The sequence below is a fragment of the Natrix helvetica genome (genome assembly GCF_964273705.1).
Source record: "Natrix helvetica genome assembly, chromosome: 4".
Lineage (NCBI taxonomy): Eukaryota > Metazoa > Chordata > Lepidosauria > Squamata > Natricidae > Natrix > Natrix helvetica.
In genome coordinates this window covers 168,711,690-168,731,004 of record NC_138550.1, presented here as the reverse complement: position 1 = coordinate 168,731,004, position 19,315 = coordinate 168,711,690, and the positions used below count along the sequence as shown (strand labels likewise).

At 46.2% G+C, this 19,315-nt stretch overlaps 1 protein-coding gene across 6 annotated transcripts in view; it reads right to left on the bottom strand.

Annotated features, from left to right (window-relative positions):
- LOC309391050 (adhesion G protein-coupled receptor B1-like) overlaps nt 1-19,315 on the bottom strand; it is a 132,143-nt gene that overhangs the window by 92,916 nt on the left and 19,912 nt on the right. For all 6 annotated transcript variants that reach the window (XM_081951094.1, XM_081951096.1, XM_081951095.1 and 3 more), the window contains exon 3: nt 7,020-7,212. In XM_081951094.1, the coding sequence (XP_081807220.1) occupies nt 7,020-7,212 (193 nt within the window). The remainder of the gene's footprint in view (nt 1-7,019; nt 7,213-19,315) is intronic.

The window sequence follows — 19,315 nt, the reverse complement described above, 5'->3', positions numbered from 1 at the left end:
CCATTGCTTCTTGTTCTACCCTCAGGTGCCTTGGAGAATAGTTTGACTCCCTCTTCTTTGTGGCAACCCCTGAGATGATCATAGGAACTACTGGTTCGCTCTCATGTAATCGTCAGAGTGAACCGGTTCACTCTCAGCTGATCGCTGGGCAAACTGGTTCACTCCCCAACTGATCGTCAGAGCTACCGGTTATATCTCAGCTGATCATAGGAGCTACCGGTTTGCTCTCATGTGATCGTCGAAGCGAACTGGTTCGCTCTCAGCTGATCATTGGGCGAACCGGTTCACTCCCTAACTGATTGTCAGAGCTACTGGTTCGCTCTCAGCTGATCGTCAGAGCTACCAGTTCACTCTTATGTGATCATCGGAGCAAACCAGTTTGCTCTCAACCAATCATTGGGCGAACTGGTTCCCTCCCTGAACCTGCTGAATCCCACCACTGCACAAAGCACCCCTTCCAAGAAGCCAAGGGAATCCGGCTGGAGGTGAGCAAACGGCAAATTAAGTTTCTCTTCATGCTTGTTTCCTTTGAGCCTACGAGAGATGAAAATTCACTCTCAGCTGATCATCGGAGTGAACTGGTTTGCCCAAACTGGTCCGATCCGCCTGAATCCGACCCCTCTCCCAACTGCTCCATGCAACTGAGAAAATTCATAATTATGCTTGAAATATGAGTCCCAGCAAATGAAAAGAGATGGATAAAATAACCAGAATGTAAGTGTAATAATGTATAATTCGACAGTACAATGTGATAATGTACAACAGTCCATTTAGTGTCCAAAGTTACAAAGGCACTGAAACAAGCGGCTTATGACAAGATTTCCCACTTATGACCCTTGCCGCAGCCCCACGACCACGTGATCAAAATTCAGACGCTTGGCAATGGACTCATATTTATGACCATTGCAATGTTCCCGGGGGTCACACGATCCCCTTTTGTGACCTTCTGATCAGCAAAGTCAACGGGGAAGCCTGAATCACTTAACGACTTGCTAACTTATCAACTGCAGTGATTCATTTAACAACAGTGGCAAGAAATATCATAAAATGGGATAAAACTCACTTAACCAATGCCTCACTTAACAACAAATATTTTGGGCTCAATTGTGGTCGTAAGTCGAGGACTACCTGTAGATTCTCAAGTGAAGTTTTTTTTAAAGAAAAGGACTTACTAAAAATGTAAGTGGGGATTGTGTACAATCTTCTTCATTTGATTTCCACTTCCTTTCCTTTTTCTGTATTCCGACTTTGCCATGCGCCATAAAGCCCTCATCCTCACAAGCACCACCAAAACCAACGAAAACACAAATCCCAACAGGGAATAAAACAAAAGAAAATTAGCATGTCGTGGGGATGAAACCATCAGATCTTTAACTGACCTTCTTGGGGATGTTGTGGTACAATGTAAAGTCATTTTCTAAGGGTATTAAAGTACAAATGAGGTTGTTAATAATAACAGAATAATAAGAACAGAATAGAAGTTGGAAGGGACCTTGGAGGTCTTATAGTCCAATTCCCTACTCAAGCAGGAAACCCTACAGCACTTCAGTCAAATGGCTATCCAACATCTTCTTAAAGACTTCCAGTGTTTGGGCATTCACAACTTCTGGAGGCAACTTCTGTTCCACTGATTAATTGTTCTAACTGTCAGGAAGTTTCTCCTCAGTTCTAAGTTGTTTCTCTCCTTGATTAGTTTCCACCCATTGTTTCTTGTTCTACCCTCAAGTGCCTTGGAGAATAATTTGACTCCCTCTTCTTTATGGCAGTCCCTGAGATATTGGAACAATGCTATCATGTCTCCCCTAGTCCTTCTTTCTCTTAAGCTAAACATACCCAGTTCCTGCAACCGTTCTTCATATATTTCAGTCTCCAGTCCCCTAATCCTCTTGGTTGCTCTTCTCTGCACTCTTTCTAGAGTCTCCACATCCTTTTTCCATCGTGGCGACCAAAACGGAATGCCGTATTCCAAGTGTGGCCTTACCAAGGCATTATAAAGTGGTATTAACACTTCACGTGATCTTGATTCTATCCCTCTGTTGATGCAGCCTAGAACTGTGTTGGCTTTTGGGGCAGCTGCTGCACACGGCTGGCTCCTATTTAAATGGTTGTCCACTAGGACTCCAAGATCCCTTTCACAGTTACTACTATTGAGCAAGGTACCACCCATACTGTACCTGTGCATTTTGCTCTAAGGAAAAGCTTTCTTATTAAAACCCCATTGACGAAATTTGACAGGGAATAGTACACTTTTACTAAGGTGCGATTGTGAGAGGGCACCTGCTGGAGACAATTTGAACATTTCCGTTTCACCATCTTCTTTAGAGTTTAGGTCAAATGTTCAAAAAATGTGGCCTCTATAAATGTACTGAATTAGTTGCAAAAATTATAAAGGTAGGATACAAGCAAGCAAATAAATAGGGATATTTTGCTTCCCACAAAGGACTCTGTCCTAACCATCAGGAAATTTCTCTTCAGTTCTAAGTTGCTTCTCTCCTTGATTAGTTTCCACCTGTTGCTTCTTGTTCTACCCTCAGGTACTTTGGAGAATAGTTTGACTCCCTCTTCTTTGTGGCAACCCCTGAGATATTGGAAGGCTGCTATCATGTCTCCCCTAGTCCTTCTTTCTCTTAAGCTAAACATACCCAGTTCCTGCAACCGTTCTTCATATGTTTTAGCCTCCAGTCCCCTAATCATCTTTGTTGCTCTTCTCTGCACTCTTTCTAGAGTCTCCACATCTTTTTTACAGAACTGGATGCAGGATTCCAAGTGAGATCATAATAAGGATTTATAAAGTGGTACCAACCCTTAACGATAAAGGTAGTCCTCAACTTAAGACTTAGTTCTGAAGTTCCGATAGCCGCTTCCTGAAGATCCTTTTTGTACAATATTCTAAACATTTGGAATCTGTTCAAGTTGGAGTCCTTGCAAGTTATGGTGGAAAAAAAACTCAAGATAGCCCTCATGGTGGTAAGGTCAATTCTCACTGGAGGTTTTTAAGAAGAGACTGGACAGCCATTTGTTTAGAATGTGAGACGGTCCCCTGCTTGAGCAGGGGGCTGGGCTAGAAGACCCCCAAGGTCCCTTCTAATTGTGTTATTCTGCCCGTTTCTGGCCATCCATTTTTTTACCAAACCTTCAGAAGTCAAGCCTGATTTGAAGGAGACCAAACTTAGGTAAACCTTAAATGACCTGTAACAAACTAGCTTCAAATTGTTAAGAGAAGCCACACTTTGTCTCACTTCAGGCAATACAACCAGCTGTGATGTGTGTGTGTGTACACACATACACACACACAAAACAAAACAGACAGAGAAACAAACTTTTCAACTTTGGGAAGCAGAGAAAGAACAGAGGAACAATCTAAGCTATAGGCTGATTGTGGCTTATTCCTACAATGATAAGCCAGGGTTTAGATGAACCAAAACAAAAAAGAGAGGAAGAAATAAGATTGAGGAGGGGGGAGTTGCAACTTAAATTGTCCTCCCGTCAGCTTCGGTGCCCTGTAGAAGTGAGGAGGCCTAAATAAAGTTGTGATTTTTTGGACGACATCAACATGGGGAAGACATGAAGAACGAAGGGTGGAAGAACATTGATTTATGGTTATTGCTGAGTTGGTTCAGCTTTGAGGTCACTTCAGTCATGACCAACTGATGACCAAGTTGGCAAAACCTTGCTTCCTTGGGTAAGGGTCACTTCCCTCCCTCTTTCCCCTCCAGAAGGATTCAATCAAGATCAAGGGAGTTACTACTACCACTCTATAAAGCCTTAGTAAGGTCACACCTAGAATACTGCAGTTCCAAGAAGGCTCCACACCCATTTGCACTATTCAGGTGACCCCAAGGGAGGGCACAGATAGTGGCCTCAAGGACCCTCTAAAAATAATGCAAATGACCAGCTGTTTTCAAGGAATATAAATCCTTCCATTCCCCACCATCTGGATCTTGAGCTTCCTCAACTCTGACTGAATGGTGGGGAATGGAAGGATTTATATTTATAGACTTAAACCCTGGGCCGTATCTTAAAAAATGAAATTCAATGTAGAGAAAAGTAAAGTCTTACACTTAGGTAAGAGAAACCAAAAGTATATATATATAGATTGGGAGAAATCAGGCTTAATAGCAGGAACTGTGAGAGGGATCTTGGAGTCCTAAATGGACAACCAATTAAATATGAGCCAGCTGTGTGTGGCAGCAGCCAAAAAAGCCAACACAGTTCTAGGCTGCATCAACAGAGGGATAGAATCAAGATCAAGGGAGGTACTAATACCACTCTATAAAGCCCTAGTAAGACCACACTTAGAATACTGCATTCAGTTTTGGTCACCATGCTATAAAAAAGATGTTGAGACTCTAGAAAGAGTGTAGAGAAGAGCAACCAAGATGATGAGGGGAATGGAGGCTCAGACATTCGATGAACAGTTGCAGGAACTGGGCATGGCTGGTCTAGTGAAGAGAAGGACCAGGGGAGACATGAGAGCATCTTCCAATATTTGAGGGGCTGCCACAGAGAGGAAGGGGGTCAACCTACTTTCCAAAGCACCGGAAGGACAGACATGGAATAATGGATGGAAACTGAACAAGGAAAGATTCAACCTTACAATACAATACAATAGTAGAGTTGGAAGGGACCTTGGAGGTCTTCTAGTCCAACCCCCTGCCTAGGCAGGAAACCCTATACCGTTTCAGACAAATGGCTATCCAACATCTTCTTAAAGACTTCCAGTGTTGGGGCATTCACAACTTCTGGAGGCAACTTCTGTTCCACTAATTAATTGTTCTAACTGTCAGGAAGTTTCTCCTCAGTTCTAAGTTGCTTCTGTCCTTGATTAGTTTCCACCCATTGCTTCTTGTTCTACCCTCAGGTGCTTTGGAGAATAGTTTGACTCCCTCTTCTTTGTGGCAACCCCTGAGATATTGGAACAATGCTATCATGTCTCCCTTAGTCCTTCTTTCTCTTAAGCTAAACATACCCAGTTCCTGCAACCGTTCTTCATATGTTTTAGTCTCCAGTCCCCTAATCATCGTTGTTGCTCTTCTCTGCACTCTTTCTAGAGTCTCCACATCTTTTCTACATTGTGGCGACCAGAACTGAATGCAGTATTCCAAGTGTGGCCTTACCAAGGCATTATAAAGTGGTATTAACACTTCACGTGATCTTAGAACCTAGAAATAAGGAGGAATTTTCTGACAGAGAGAACCTTCAGAAGTTTTGGGAGTTTCATTCACTGGAGGCTTTCAAGAAGAGACTGGATTGCCATTGGTCAGAAATGATGTACGGTCTCCTTCTTTGGCGATGGGTTGGACTGGATGACCTACAAGGTCCTTTCCAACTTGGTTCATCTGTAAATCTATACATCTCCAAGAAATGGGACAAGGGCGCAACTTGGTGGTTTGGCTGTTTTGACCGATCCCACTTTGGGCATCCTAAGAAGGACCTCCATCTTACCCACCACTCTCTTCCGCATCTTCTCCTGCCCCAATTCCAGAGGCTTCGGGCCTCCCTCCAGCATAGACAACCTTGCACTTTAAAAGCCACTTTCAGTGCAGATGTTTCCATGGCAACTAGTGGACCAAATACATTAGTGTTTCTAATAATAAACCTATCTTGGAAAAACCTGCCTTTTACCAGGAAACCTCCTCTCTCCTGGCCCATCCCCACGATCTTCTCTTCACCCTTCCTGGCCGGGGAGGAGAAAAGAGAGAGAGAGAGAAGAAGAAGAAGCTCCTGAGAACTTCCAGGAGCTACAACCCAGGAGGATGGAAAGCTGAGAGCCGCCCGAGGGATGGGATGGAGAAGGGCGAATTTTAAGTTGACCTAGAAGGGCAGCCGAGTTTGCTAAATCCGAAGCGAAGTCGAGAAACAAACACAAACACACATAAAAACAAAACAAAACAAAATAAAATCCACATCTACATTCCTTCCATCCAAACTTCTGATCTTGACGGAGCCAAATGTCAACCCTTCAGTTTCTTCTGTCCCCCCAAACTTTCTCGCCAGCTTCCCACCGTCCCTGGAAAGACACATCTGGCCCAAAGCCACATGCTACCCCTTCATGCAAACATCTGCAGGGGGGCATTTCGGGGAGGCCAGACCCAAAGATTGCATCCTTCCTTTGACCACCCGCTAGCCCTAACCTCAAAAAAAAGGGGGAAGGAGAAGGATGAAGAAGGCATGCAGAACTCCGAGACCAAGCCATTACCAAAAGACCCCAAAAAGTCTCTTTAAGAGTTGGAAGTTGAAACTGGACACCGGCCAGCTGGTGGAGAAAGGAGTTACGCTGCCAGCCCGCCCTCCGAAGGATGAAGGAGGCCAACACCTCCATTCCTTCAGTGCTGCAAAGCTTAAAAAAGAGGCCTGGATACATACCCAGCACCCCTCCAAGCATTTCGGCACGGCTGACCCATTTGCAACCCTCCCCAAGCAAATCCAGCCCTCCCACCCCCTGCCCCATCCCGGAGGAGCTCCGCATTGACTGAGAATAGGGGTCAAAAGGCGCAAGAGAGGGGAAAAAAGAGGGTGACATTTGAATGCCGTTGTGATCCCCGGCGGTGATTCAGGTCACCGATTCTCAAAGCGAGCAAAGGGGAAAAGAAATGTGGCCTCGGCTAGAGAAGGCGATGTGCAAGATTGTGCAGCACCAATGCACGCATAGCTCGGAGATGTGCAAATGCTAGAGAGATGCTTTTGCACATCTCTAGCTGGGCAGGCATGCAGTCACGGTCGCCCCGACATGCTAAATCTTTGTGATGCCCCCAACAGAGAGAGAGAGAGAGAAACACGTACAGAGATACACACACCCCACCTCTGCCACACGCAGGCGTGCACCGAGCAAGCTGGAAATGTCACACAGGCTGGACTGTGGATTTTTTTCCCCCTTTCCGTCCCTCCCTCCCTCCCTTCCTCCCTTTCTTTCTTTCTTCCTCCACCTTTTGGGCAGGAGCCAATGGTTTGTCCCCCCGCTCTGGCTGGCTGGCTGGCTGGCTGGCAGCGGGAGAGATGCTCCCTTGGCAGGGGCTTACCATGTCAGCAGCGATGTGGGCTAAGATGGCGAAGGTAGAGATCCGGTCACAGAAGCATTTGGTTCGGAAAGGATCGACCAGCACCGTTCGGCAGCCTTTCCAGGACCAGGCGCCCAGCTGAGATGGAGAGAAGGAGGAAGAAGAAGAGGAGGAGGAGGAGGAGGTGGTGGCGATGGAGGAGGAGGAGGAGGGTCTGTGAAAGGAGGGAGGAGGGGGAAGCGAGTGCAAAGGGGGGAGAGAGAGGCAGAGAGAGAGAGAGAGAGAGAGAGAGAAAGGAAGAAAGAGACGCGCACACGGGGGGGGGGGGAGAGAGAGAGAGAGAAAGGAGAGAACAAGAGGGGAAGAGAAACAAGCATTACCAACACATTGCTGAAAAAAACATCACAACCACAGTTAGCCTCACGCCCCCCTCCCTTCGGAGCTCACGGCGTGCATGGCCCTCCCTTCCCTCCCCCTCCTCAAGGCAGCAAGGAATGCAGAAACAGAGACAAGCCCACCCACCCACCCACCCACCCACCCACCGCAAAAGTAACTTTGAACCTACCTGGATGTCACACCGATTCCTGCCCTCCTGCTGCCCCAGCCAGGAGTTTGCACCCCAAAGGCCCTCACTGAGGTCTCTAGCCACCCCCATTCCCCTTTTCAACCTAAGTGGTTGGGCTTTTTTTTTCTTTTTGGAGAGGACACCACCAGGAGATCTCGGGAAGTCAAGAAGGCAATAGAAGCCAATTTAGGATGCAAGCTGGATGCGGATGGGATTTCGGAGGCTTCGGATTCACGTCAGAGGTCCCGCATGTCTCCTAGCCATCATGGGGGCGCAACTAATGCCCTTACGCACAGCCCGGGTCAGCACTTCCTACCTGGCTGCTTTTGGGCTCAGTGGCCCTGAGTGCGAGAAAGGCAATTTCTCCAGCTGCAAGTCCTCAGCGACACCTGTTTCCTTCTCCTCCGTGTCTCCGGGAAGGCTGCTCACTTTGAGCCACCAGCTTGCACACTCTTTTCATGGTGGCACTTATCACATCCAGCCCCCACCACTCACACACACACACACACACACACACACACACACACACACACACACACCCTGCCCCTCTCAGCATGACGCATCACCCTCTGTCACCAACCACGACTCTCCGGCGCCCAGCAATCCACCCCAATGTCCATGTGGTGTGCAAACACCCAGCATGTGGCTTGCTTCCCACGCTCACGCACACCCCCGGCAGCAGCTGTTTCCACACCTACCGTCCGTATTGGGGAGGGGGGGATTTCACACTCGACAGTGGAGTGGGGGGGAAACAAAACTGAAATGGATTTGGGGCTGCATGGAGACCCACCTCAGCAGCCTGCCAAAGGTTGGGAAAAGTGGATCCCAAACAGGTGTGTCTCCCATTCACACTTCCAAGCCTCAAACGCCCACCGCTTTCCAGCAGGAAACGTCGTTCGGCACGTTTGATGGGATGGGGTGTATGGGCAGTCCTCAACTTACATCCGTTGACTTACTGACCATTTAGAAAGTGGCAATGGCATTGAAGAAAGGGGCTTGCGACCGTTTTTCACACTTACGACCGTCGAAGCGTGCCCTTAGCCACAGGATGAAAATTCAGACGCTGGGGCCGCCAACTCAAGGCTCCGGGGAGGCGGCAACTGTCGTAAGTGTGAAAAAGAGTCCTACATCGCTTTTTTCCCCCAATGTCATCGTAACTTCAAACGGTCGCTAAGCAAAGTGTTGTAAGTCGAGGACTACCTCCGCTTACAACAGTCCATTTGGGGACCGCTGAAAGTTACAACAGCACTGAAACAAAGAGCTGTTTTCACACTTACGACCGTCGTAGCGTTTCCCCAGCATTGCGGGATCAAACGTCAGGCGCCTGGAAACCGACTCGGACCTACGACTTTCCCCTATCGTCCCGCGATGTGTGGGGGTGTCTTCATGTGGTCCCCTTTTGCGACCTTCTGACAAGCAAAGTCCAGGAGGGAAACCAAGATTCGCTTAACAAACCACGTTACTAACTTCGCAACTGCAGGGGTTCACTTAACGACGGTGTCAAGAAAGGTCGTAAAACGAGCCAGAGCCCCCGTAACGTTTAGCAACAGAAATTTGGGTTCGTAAGTCGAGGACTATTGACACAACCATCAGATGTCTAAGACAATGGAGAAACGCTTCAAACGGGATAGATGTTTCTCTCTGTTTCCTTGACAAAGAAATTCTCCTTAAATTGCATTTTATTTTAAATCAATGCGTACATTGTTCTTTTTTCTGCATCTTCTCAAACAATGCGATTGAACCCAAGCACTTCCATACAGCTCATCCTGGATTTATGATCGCAATTGAGCCCAACGCTTCCTTTCTTAAGTGAGACTCGTCCCATTTTACGACCTTTCTTGCCTCCATTGCTAAGCGAATCGCTGCAGTTGATAGGTTAGTCACCCCATGTTGTTAAGTGAATCTGGTTTCCCTCATAGACTTGGCTTGTCAGACGGTCGCAAAAGGGGGATCATGTGACCCCGGGGACACTACGACAGTCATAAATATGAATCAGTTGCCAAGCGTCTCAATTTGGATCACGTGAATCACAGGGGACGCGGCAACGGTCATAACTGTGAACAACGGTCGTAAGTCACTTTTTCAGTGCTGTTTCAACTGAACGCAAACTGTTCTGTGTATTCAGGTAGTCCTCAACTTACAACAGTTTGTTTCGAAGTCACAACAGCACTGAAAAAACATCCCAGTGGTGCTATTTCAGGAGGCAACTGGACTTCCTTGTTTTTTTTTCTTTTGAAGATGTTTCGCTTCTCATCCAAGAAGCTTCTTCAGCTCTGATAGGATGGTGGGGATGGAAGGATTTATATTTTCTGTAAACAAAGTTGGTCATTTGCATCGTTTTAGAGGGTCGTTGAGGCCACTTGGAGGTTGATCGGTGTCCTCAGGGTCACCTGAGTGGTGTAAATGGGTGTGGAGACTTCTTGGAACTGTTCCACACCCATTTGCACCTGAATGATACAGACAAACCTCCAAGTGGCCTCAATGACCCTCTAAAAGGATGCAAATGACCAACTTTGTTTGCAGAAAATATAAATCCTTCCATCCCCACCATCCAGCCAGAGCTGAAGACGCTTCTTGGATGAGAAGTGAAACGTCTTCAAGGAAAGACCTGACACAGTCAATGATCTGAGGATACAGATAAACCTCCAAGTGGCCTTAATGACCCTCTAAAAGGATGCAAGTGACCAGGTGTCTGCAAAGGAGCATCAATCCTTCCATTCCCCACCATCCAGTCAGAGCTGAAGAAGATTCTTGGATGAGAAGTGAAATGTCTTCAAAGAAAAACCTAACACCGTCCATGACCTGAGGACACAGATAGATCTCTAAGTGACCTCAACAACCAATTAAAAGGATGCAAATGACCAGCTATCTGCAAGGATCATCAATCCTTCTGTTCCCCACCATTCAGACAGAGCAGAAGAAGCTTCTTGGATGAGAAGAGAAACGTCTTCAAGGAAAAACCTGACACAGCCCATGACCTGAGGACACAGTTAAACCTCCAAGTGGCCTCAAGGACCCTCTAAAAGGATGCAAATGACCAGCTGCCTGCAAGGAGTATCAATCCTTCCATTACCCACCATTCAGACAGAGCTGAAGACGCTTCTTGGATGAGAAGTGAAACATCTTCAAAAGAAAAAAAAAAAAGGAAGTCCAGTTGCCTCTTGAAAAAAAATCATCTTTGGGATAACCAGGATCTGGATGACTGTATCCCTACAGACTTTCAGCACTGGAAAAAAATGACTTATAACCATTTTTCACACTTATGACCATTGATCAGGTGATTAAACTTTGGCGTCTTGGCACGTCCTTACGTTGGTTGCAGTCTCCTGGAATCCTGCCATCCTTTTTTTTCAAAATCAATGGGAAAGCTGGATTTACTTAACAACCGTTTCCTCCACAACTGTGAAGTGATTCGCTTAACAACTGTGACAAGAGGTCGTAAAATGAGGCCTTTAACAAATGCCTCATTTCGTTACCGAAACGTTGGGATCAATTGTGGTTGTAATATGATTTGAACTGAAGAAGCTGGTGAAACGTTTTCAAAGGGGGGAAAAAACCCAAAATATTTTTTTGGGAGAAAAAGCAACTTTGGCCAAAACATGACTTGGGATGATTGAGAATCTCAGAAAAAGAGCAAAAGCACATTCGACTTTTCCTCCAGGAGCTCAAGGCTATTTATGGGTGGGACAGGAGGGTTTAAGGTACCCTCACATTTTATTTCCACAACAACAGCCCTGAGAGGTAGGCAGAAAGTGGGGGGGGGGAGAGAGACAGACAGACAGATCGATCGATCTATTTAGTTAGATCTATTTAGATAGTAGATAATATAGTCCGACAATAGATAGAGAGATAGATAGAGAGGTAGATAGAGAGAGATTGTAGGTAAGTAGATAGAAGATAAATGATCAATGATAGAAGATTGATTGATTGATAGATAGATAGATAGATAGATAGATAGATAGATAGATAGATGATAGATAGATAGATAGATAGATGATAGATAGATAGATAGATAGATAGATAGATAGATAGATAGATAGATAGATAGATCTGTTTTGCCAACTCTTTCTCCTGGTGGCTGCTTAGCTCCAACAACTGCCTCCTATTGGGTCCCTAAGTAGCCCAGGTGGGCAGGCAAGGAGGGGCTGGGAGGGGAGGGGTGAGTAGAGGCTGGCGAGGTGTCCCTCAATCTGAGTGATATCGAGCTGGCCATGCCCATCCAGTCACATGACCTCCTAGCCACGCCCACCCAGCCGGTCATTAGGCAGATCATATTAGTGGTCTGTGGGATTTAAGTCAAGGACCATCCATATTAGGTGGCCCATCACCAAATTTTTAAAAAGGCCATTTCCTGTTTATAAGCATTCAGGAAGTAGTGAGTGGCCATCTATCCAAGGCTCTACAGCAGTGGATTCTGCCTGGAGCAGGGGTTGGACTAGATGACCTCTAAGTACATTTCAACGTACTTGACTAATAGTCACTTCCACTTAGATTATACATAGAGGTTTTTCTTTGTGGGCCAACTGGCCACATGAAAACCAGTTTGAGTGACTCTGAACCAGTCAGCCCAACCTACCACACAGGGTTGTTGTTTCTGGGAAGAAAATAGAAGGCAGAGAAATATTGAACATATTCACTGTCTTTAAGTTATTTGTTAAAATAATAAAGGCAGGGTACAATCAATCAATCAATCAATCAAACAAACAAACAAGCAAACAAAGAAATAAAAATAAACTGAATCAGCACCACTTGAGTCTCAAAGGATGTAAAGAATGAAAGCTGTCCCCTTAAGACAGGGGTGTCCAAACTTGGGAACTTTAAGACTTGTGGACTTCAACTCCCAGAATTCCCCAGCCAGCCATGCTGGGGAATTTTGGGAGTTGCTGGCTGGGGAATTCTGGGAGTTGAAGTCCACAAGTCTTAAAGTTCCCAAGTTTGGACACCCCTGTCTTAAGACTACCTAAATTAATTGATTATTACTAAAACACAGAAATGAAGTCCAAATATGCTGTAAGCTTTCCTGCTTGGGAGGGGGTGTGGCTTTCAGACCTCAGGGACCACTAAATTCATAATTTTAAATCCCGCGGACCGCTAATAGGATCTGCCTAATGACCGGCTGGGTAGGTGTGGCTAAGAGGTCATGTGACCAGGTGGGTATGGCCAACTCAACGTGTCTCATGTCGAGAGCTGCCTTGCCGGCCTCTACTCGCCCCTCCCCTCCCAGCCCCTCCTCCCCTGCCCGCCAGGGCTCCTTAGGGCCCCAACAGGAAGCAGGTGCTGGAGCTAAGCAACCACCCAGAGAAAAGAGTTGGCAAAACAGCTCAGTTCAAATTCGACCTGACCGAGAAGGAAGCTCAACAGAAGCACCTCACTGAGGACTAGGACCATGGGCTTTCCAAGCAGAGGGAAGACCTGCGCGAGTGCAAGGGCAGGTACCGGTGCCTGGAGGCTCAGTGGGCTGAGATGGTCAGCCATTCCAGGCCATGATACAGTCCCATTGGAATGAGGCCCCCCCGGCTCTTTGCCACCAATGGCTTTTCCCTCCAGCCTTCGGCCAAAGACCCCCACCAGATGGCTAAAGCAGACCCCAAGTCGGAATTTCTGCCCCCCTCCGACCCACACAAAAGAGGGGGGACTCTGCAGCAACACAAGCGTTCATTGCACGTATCTGTCCCCAGGGCCGTATTGGAGGACCCCTGATTTAGGCCAATATCAAAAATGCAAATAATTTTTGTGTGGACCACCAGTTGGTGACCGCTGGACTAGAAGACCTCCAAGGTCCTTTCTAACTCTGTTAATCTGGTTTTTTTTTGTTGTTTTTTTTTTAAAAGAAGCTTCTGGAATGAGGAATGTCTTCAAGGAGAAAACAAAGAAAGTCCAGTTGTCTTTTTTTGGGTGGAAAAAAGGCCCTTTGGGGACAACCCTGAGCTGGGTGACTGAAAAGCTCCATGGACCACAAAATGAAAACAGCCCTTCAGTGCTGGGTCCTTTGGACTTCGGGTCTGAGGTCAGCCTGATATTCTGCCACGTTGAATCGTCAATCAAGAGCAGAGCAGAGGAGTCAAAATGACTTGTCTCTGCTACAAATTCCCCCGAGAGCCATCTTCATTTGCAGCTTCTTCCCCCCATCCTCCCCTCACCCTTATTTCAGCATCCTCTAGAAATCCTCATTTATGCATCCTTATTTTTTGCACTCTCTGGAAATCTTCATTTTTTGCACCCTTATTTTTTGCGCCCTCTGGAAATCCAAGCAGGATTGTCTGATCGAGTGACAGGGGAATGGATGATAGTTTATGGCCCTGACAACTTTCATTTGCAAACGTCACCGGAGGGGCGGGGGGCAGGGGCTTCTAAAAATCCAAAAAATATATAGTCAGCTGCTCAAAATCCTGAAACACCTCCAGCTCTCTTTCAATATGTCTTTATTTTTCTTACTCGCCTTAAACCTCTAGTCAAACATGCATTTATCTGAGTAAATATTTAGCCGATATATTTCCGTTAAATACTTCATATCCCAACCGCTCTGGGTAGCTTAAAGAAACATAAAAATAAGTGCTCATAAAATAATGTCTCTCTACGCTGAAATGGTGAAAGCCGGCAACGTTCAGTCGGAAGGGAGGCTAAAGGAATGGCTCTGATCAGCAGTTTTGAAGTGTTTTACGATCGTGCACCAAAGCAAATCTCTTCCTTTGATTGCAACGTTATCCTGTCAATTTTTTTCCCCACCTTTTCAAGTTCTGCAGTGTTGTATCTCCTTGGCTCAAACAAACAAACAAACAAAAATTGAAGACATCTTCAAACAGATACTTTTCCTTAGAGTTGTATATCTGTGGGTGGGTGTGTTTGTGTTTTTGTGGGTGGGTGGATGAATGGATACGGACAAATGGATGGATGGAGATGGATGGATGGTTGGATAGAGATGGATGGATGGAGAGAGAGAGAGAAATGGAAAGGTGATAGATGATAAATACATGATGGATAGATGATTAGATAGATAGATAGATAGATAGATAGATAGATAGATAGATAGATAGATAGATAGATAATGGGTGGATGGGTAGATGGATGATGATAGATGAATGGATGGATGGATAGTGGATGGATAGATAGATTGATAGATGGATGGATGATGGATGGATGGATGGATAATGGATGGATAGATAGATTGATAGATGGATGGATGATGGATGGATGGATGGATGAATGGATGGATGGATGGATAGTGGATGGATAGATAGATTGATAGATGGATGGATGATGGGTGGATGGATGGATGGATGGATGAATGGATGGATAGATGGATGGATGGATAGATAGTTGGATAGATAGATAGATGGATGGATAGATGGATGATGGATGATGGATGATGGACGGAGAGACAGACAGACAGACAATGGGTGGATGGATGCATAGAGGTAGAATAGTTAGATATAATTAAAAAAATATGTCTGCAAAATTGAACTGAATTGGCCTAATGGTGAAAGCTCCAGTCTATAAGCCAAGAGGTCGTGAGTTCTAGTCTTGCCTTAGGTTTTGTACTTTCAGAGTCCTGCCCCAAAGGAGCTACTGAAAGAAACTGGGATAGGAAAAGAGGCAACACACTGAAAAACAGGGGAAGGAAAGGAAGGCTTAAGAGAGGACCATTCTGGGCCACCCAAACTCAGACTTTCCACCACAGATAAGATATGGATGCCTTTGCTAGTAAGGAGCAGGAGCTAACAGGGTGGGGGGTTTTTCTTCTTCTTTGAAGCTTTAATTAATTCAGAAAACATTTTTTGGTGCCCAGAGAGACAGGATCACCCTCAGCTGAAGCACGGGGCTCTCGAATAACGCAAAATATTTTCCAGGAAGGCTACGAGGACTTTCCTTTCCTGTTGCATAAACATCACCTCAGTGATACGAGAAAATACCATTTTTATAAGCTGCTTTTTTTCTTATTATATCTGTCAGCTAATGTATGTTCCTTGGCTAAACCTTGACCTGGTTCTTTGATCTGGCAAAGTGAGGCCTCGTTCAATTCTTTCTTTCTTTCTTTCTTTCTTTCTTTCTTTCTTTTTCTGTTCTTTCTTTTTCTTTCTTTCCTCCCTCCCTGTCTCCCATCCATCCTCTTTCTTTCTTTCTTTCTTTCTTTCTTTCTTTCTTTCTTTCTTTCTTTCTTTCTCTTTCTTTTTTCCTCCCTCCCTGCCTTACATCTATCTATCTATCATCTATCTATCTATCTATCTATCTATCTATCTATCTATCTATCTATCTATCATCTATCTATCTATCTATCTATCTATCTATCTATCTATCTATCTATCTATCATCTATCCTCTACCATTTATCATTTATCTTCTATCTACTTACCTACAATATATCATCTATCTCTCTATCTCTCTATTGTCGGACAATATTTATTATCTACTATCTAAATAGATCTATCTATCTGCCTGCCTGCCTGCCTGCCTGCCTGTCTGTCTCCCTCTCTCTCTCATTTATCATCTATCTATCCACTTACCTACCGTCTTATTATCTATCACCTATCTATTCTCAGACTCTATTTATTATCTACTTGTATGATGAATGGAGTTAGGCATGGTTAGCCTCAGGAAGAGAAGGCTCAGGAGACATGACAGCTGTCACCTGTCACTTGAGGGGCTGCTACCGAGAAGAGGGAGTGGACTTATTCTCCAGAGCACCTGAAGGGAGAACAGGAAGCTACAGGCGGAAGCTCCTCAGAGGGAGATTCAACCTGGAAATAAGGACTCATTTCCTGACAGAACAATGATGGAGCAACATAATAGCTTCCCTCCTGGAATTGTGGATGCTCCATTGCTGAAAGTTTTCAAGACCAAATTGAGCAGCCATTTGTCTGAGATGGTATAATGACTCCTGCCTTGGGAAAGGGGCTGGACTAGAAGACCTCCAAGGGCCCTTCTATGATGTGGTCATGTGAGTGGGTCAATTTGATGTCACTCACATTGAAGGACTCCTTGATGGCCTCTCTTTGCCCCTCCCCTCCCCGTTACTCCTACCCTGGCCACCTGAGCTCCTTAGGGCCCCAACAGGAAGCCGTTGCTGGAGTTAAGCAGCCACCAGGAGAAAGAGTTGGCAAAACAGCTCAGTTCAAATTGGATCCGACCGAGAAAGTGGCTCAGCAGAAGCACCTCACTGAGGACTAGGAGCATAGTTTCCAAGCAGAGGGGAGACCTGTGGGAGTGCAAGGCCAGGTACCTGGAGGCTTTGCGGGCTGAGATGATCAGCCAGTTCCAGGCCATGATGCAGTCCCACTGGGCTCTTCACCACCAGCGATACTTCCCTCCAGCCTTCGCCCAAAGCCCACCCCCCAGGAGGCTGAAGGAGACCCCAAGTGGGAATTTCTCCCCCCCTCCGACCCACACGTATCCAGCCCAGGGGCCGTAGTTTGAGGACCCCTGATTTAGTGCAATGTAAAAAATGCAAATCATTTTTCTGCGGACAACCAAACTTTTATCGTGAACCACCAATACTCCATGGACCACCAGCTGGTGACCGCTGTTCCTGTCCAGCCGCCTGCTCAAGCAGGAGACCCTGTGCCATTTCAGAGGAATGGCTGCCCAATCTCTTCTTAAAAGCCTCCAGGGATGGAGCACCTTAAAACATGAAAAGTACTTTCAAAACATTATGAATACGTTGCGTCTAAATAAACCCGCAGGCGCATCCAGTCACCGCCAGCAGTTAAAAGAAAAGGGGGTGAACATGTTATTTTGAGAATCGTTTTTCCACACGGTGTTGGCTTGAGGCAAAATATCGACGTTGCTGCCAGAATCTTCAAAGATCACCTTTTTTTTCCTGCTTTCTTTGAAGATCTACAGCCTCATTCATGCAACGTAGATCCAGAGGGGGGAAAATCTTAGCTGAGGTTTTCCAAAATCCACTTTTTACACCTCTGGGACTCTCAGAAACTATCTTTTGTTCACCGCAAGGCACAAAAAGGTCAGCTTCCCCCTAGCCCTGAGATGGTGAACCTATGGCACGCATGCCAAAGGTGGCACGGAGTGCTCTCTGCTGGCACGCGTGCTATTCAGCCCAGGTCAGGTCTCCGTGGCGTTTCTTTCGCGAGCTTCTGTTTCCCTGCAAACAATAAAACAGAAGCTCACGGAAGAAAAAGATCTGACCTGTTGCTGGGCTTCCAGTGTTGGGATGCTTGCCTCCCTCCAGCCAGCAGGTTTTCAGGTCTATGCTGCGCATGTGCGCATGCTCGCACATAGGTATGTTCGTGCATGTTTGCACATGTCTGTGCATATTTGAAGCTTTCCATTTGGGCACGCACGCACAGTTTGAGCGCTGTTGCCTAAAAGGTTTGCTATCGCTGCCCTAGTCTGGAAGCCTAAGGCCCATCATCCCCAGCCAGCAAGAAGGCATTAACCTCACCTTCACATAATTTACATGCACTATTCAAGGTCAATTGTTATTTACACATGCGCATTGAGGAGAAACTTCCTGACAGTGAGAACAATTAATGAGTGGAACAGAAGTTGCCTCCAGAAGTTGTGAATGTCCCAACACTGGAAGTCTTTAAGAAGATGTTGGATAGCCATCTGTCTGAAACGGTATAGGGTTTCCTGCCTAGGCAGGGGGTTGGACTAGAAGACCTCCAAGGTCCCTTCCAACTCTACTATTGTAGTGCATTGTATTCACTAAAATCCAAAATGGCGGTGGTCCAGGAGTGGCAAGGAAACTGGTTCGGGGGCTTGGCAGGCCTGGATTGCTGCTGGTTCTGCGACCGAGGCCTGAATTCCACTACCGGACCGGGCCGGACTGGAAGCAACCCACCTCTGCCCAAGGCCTATCATCCCCAGCCAGCAAGGAGGCATTAATCTAATCAGAGGTGGGCTTCAGATAATTTAACAACCAGTTTGCCTAGTGCAGAACTGAAAGTGTGAGCCTTCCACGCTCGCGCGCGGCTTCGAACACATGGTGGCTTCCTCTGCACGGCTTCCAGCACAACTTCTTGGGAAGCCGCGGTGAATAGAGTGGGCAAAGCACGGAAATGAGCTGGGCTGCGTGGGCAGGATGAACGAGCCAGAGAGTGAGATATACAAGACGGGAACACGCCAGGGCAGGTGGGAGGGCCCAGCCAGTGGTTGGCACTACCAGTTCTCCCAAACCGGTCTGAACCAGCTGCAGCCCACCTATCTATGCACCTGGAATGCAGACGGCCAAAGGATGCAGCTTTTGAGAAACAGAATGAAGGGGATACAAGTAATCCTTGAGTTACGACCACAACGGAGCCCACATTTGCTGTTGCGAAGCGAAACATTTGTGAAGTGAGCTTTAAGGGAATCCCTGCAGTTGTTAAGTTAGTAACACAGTTGTTAAGTGAATCTGGTTTCCCCGTGGATTTTGACGGTCAGAAGATCGCAAAAGAGGATCACGTGACACCCCCCCGGGATGCTGCGACCGTCATAAATACGAGTCAGCATCTGAATTTGGATCATCTGAACCATGGGGATGTTGCGACCATCCTAAGTGTGGAAAATGTTCATAAGACACCGTGTAAAGCTCAAGACCCACCTCTTTCAATTATCCGGCCTGGCTCAACCGTAGTTTATCCTATTCCTCCTGACAGTCCTTTCTAAATCTGTAATCTTACTATGGGGTATTTTAAATGGCTAATATTATTATTATCGTGATGTATTTAATTGTTACCTCCTCCGTGTATGTATATGTATGTGTATGTGTGTATGTATATGTTTATATGTATTTATGTATATTTTTATTGTACGCC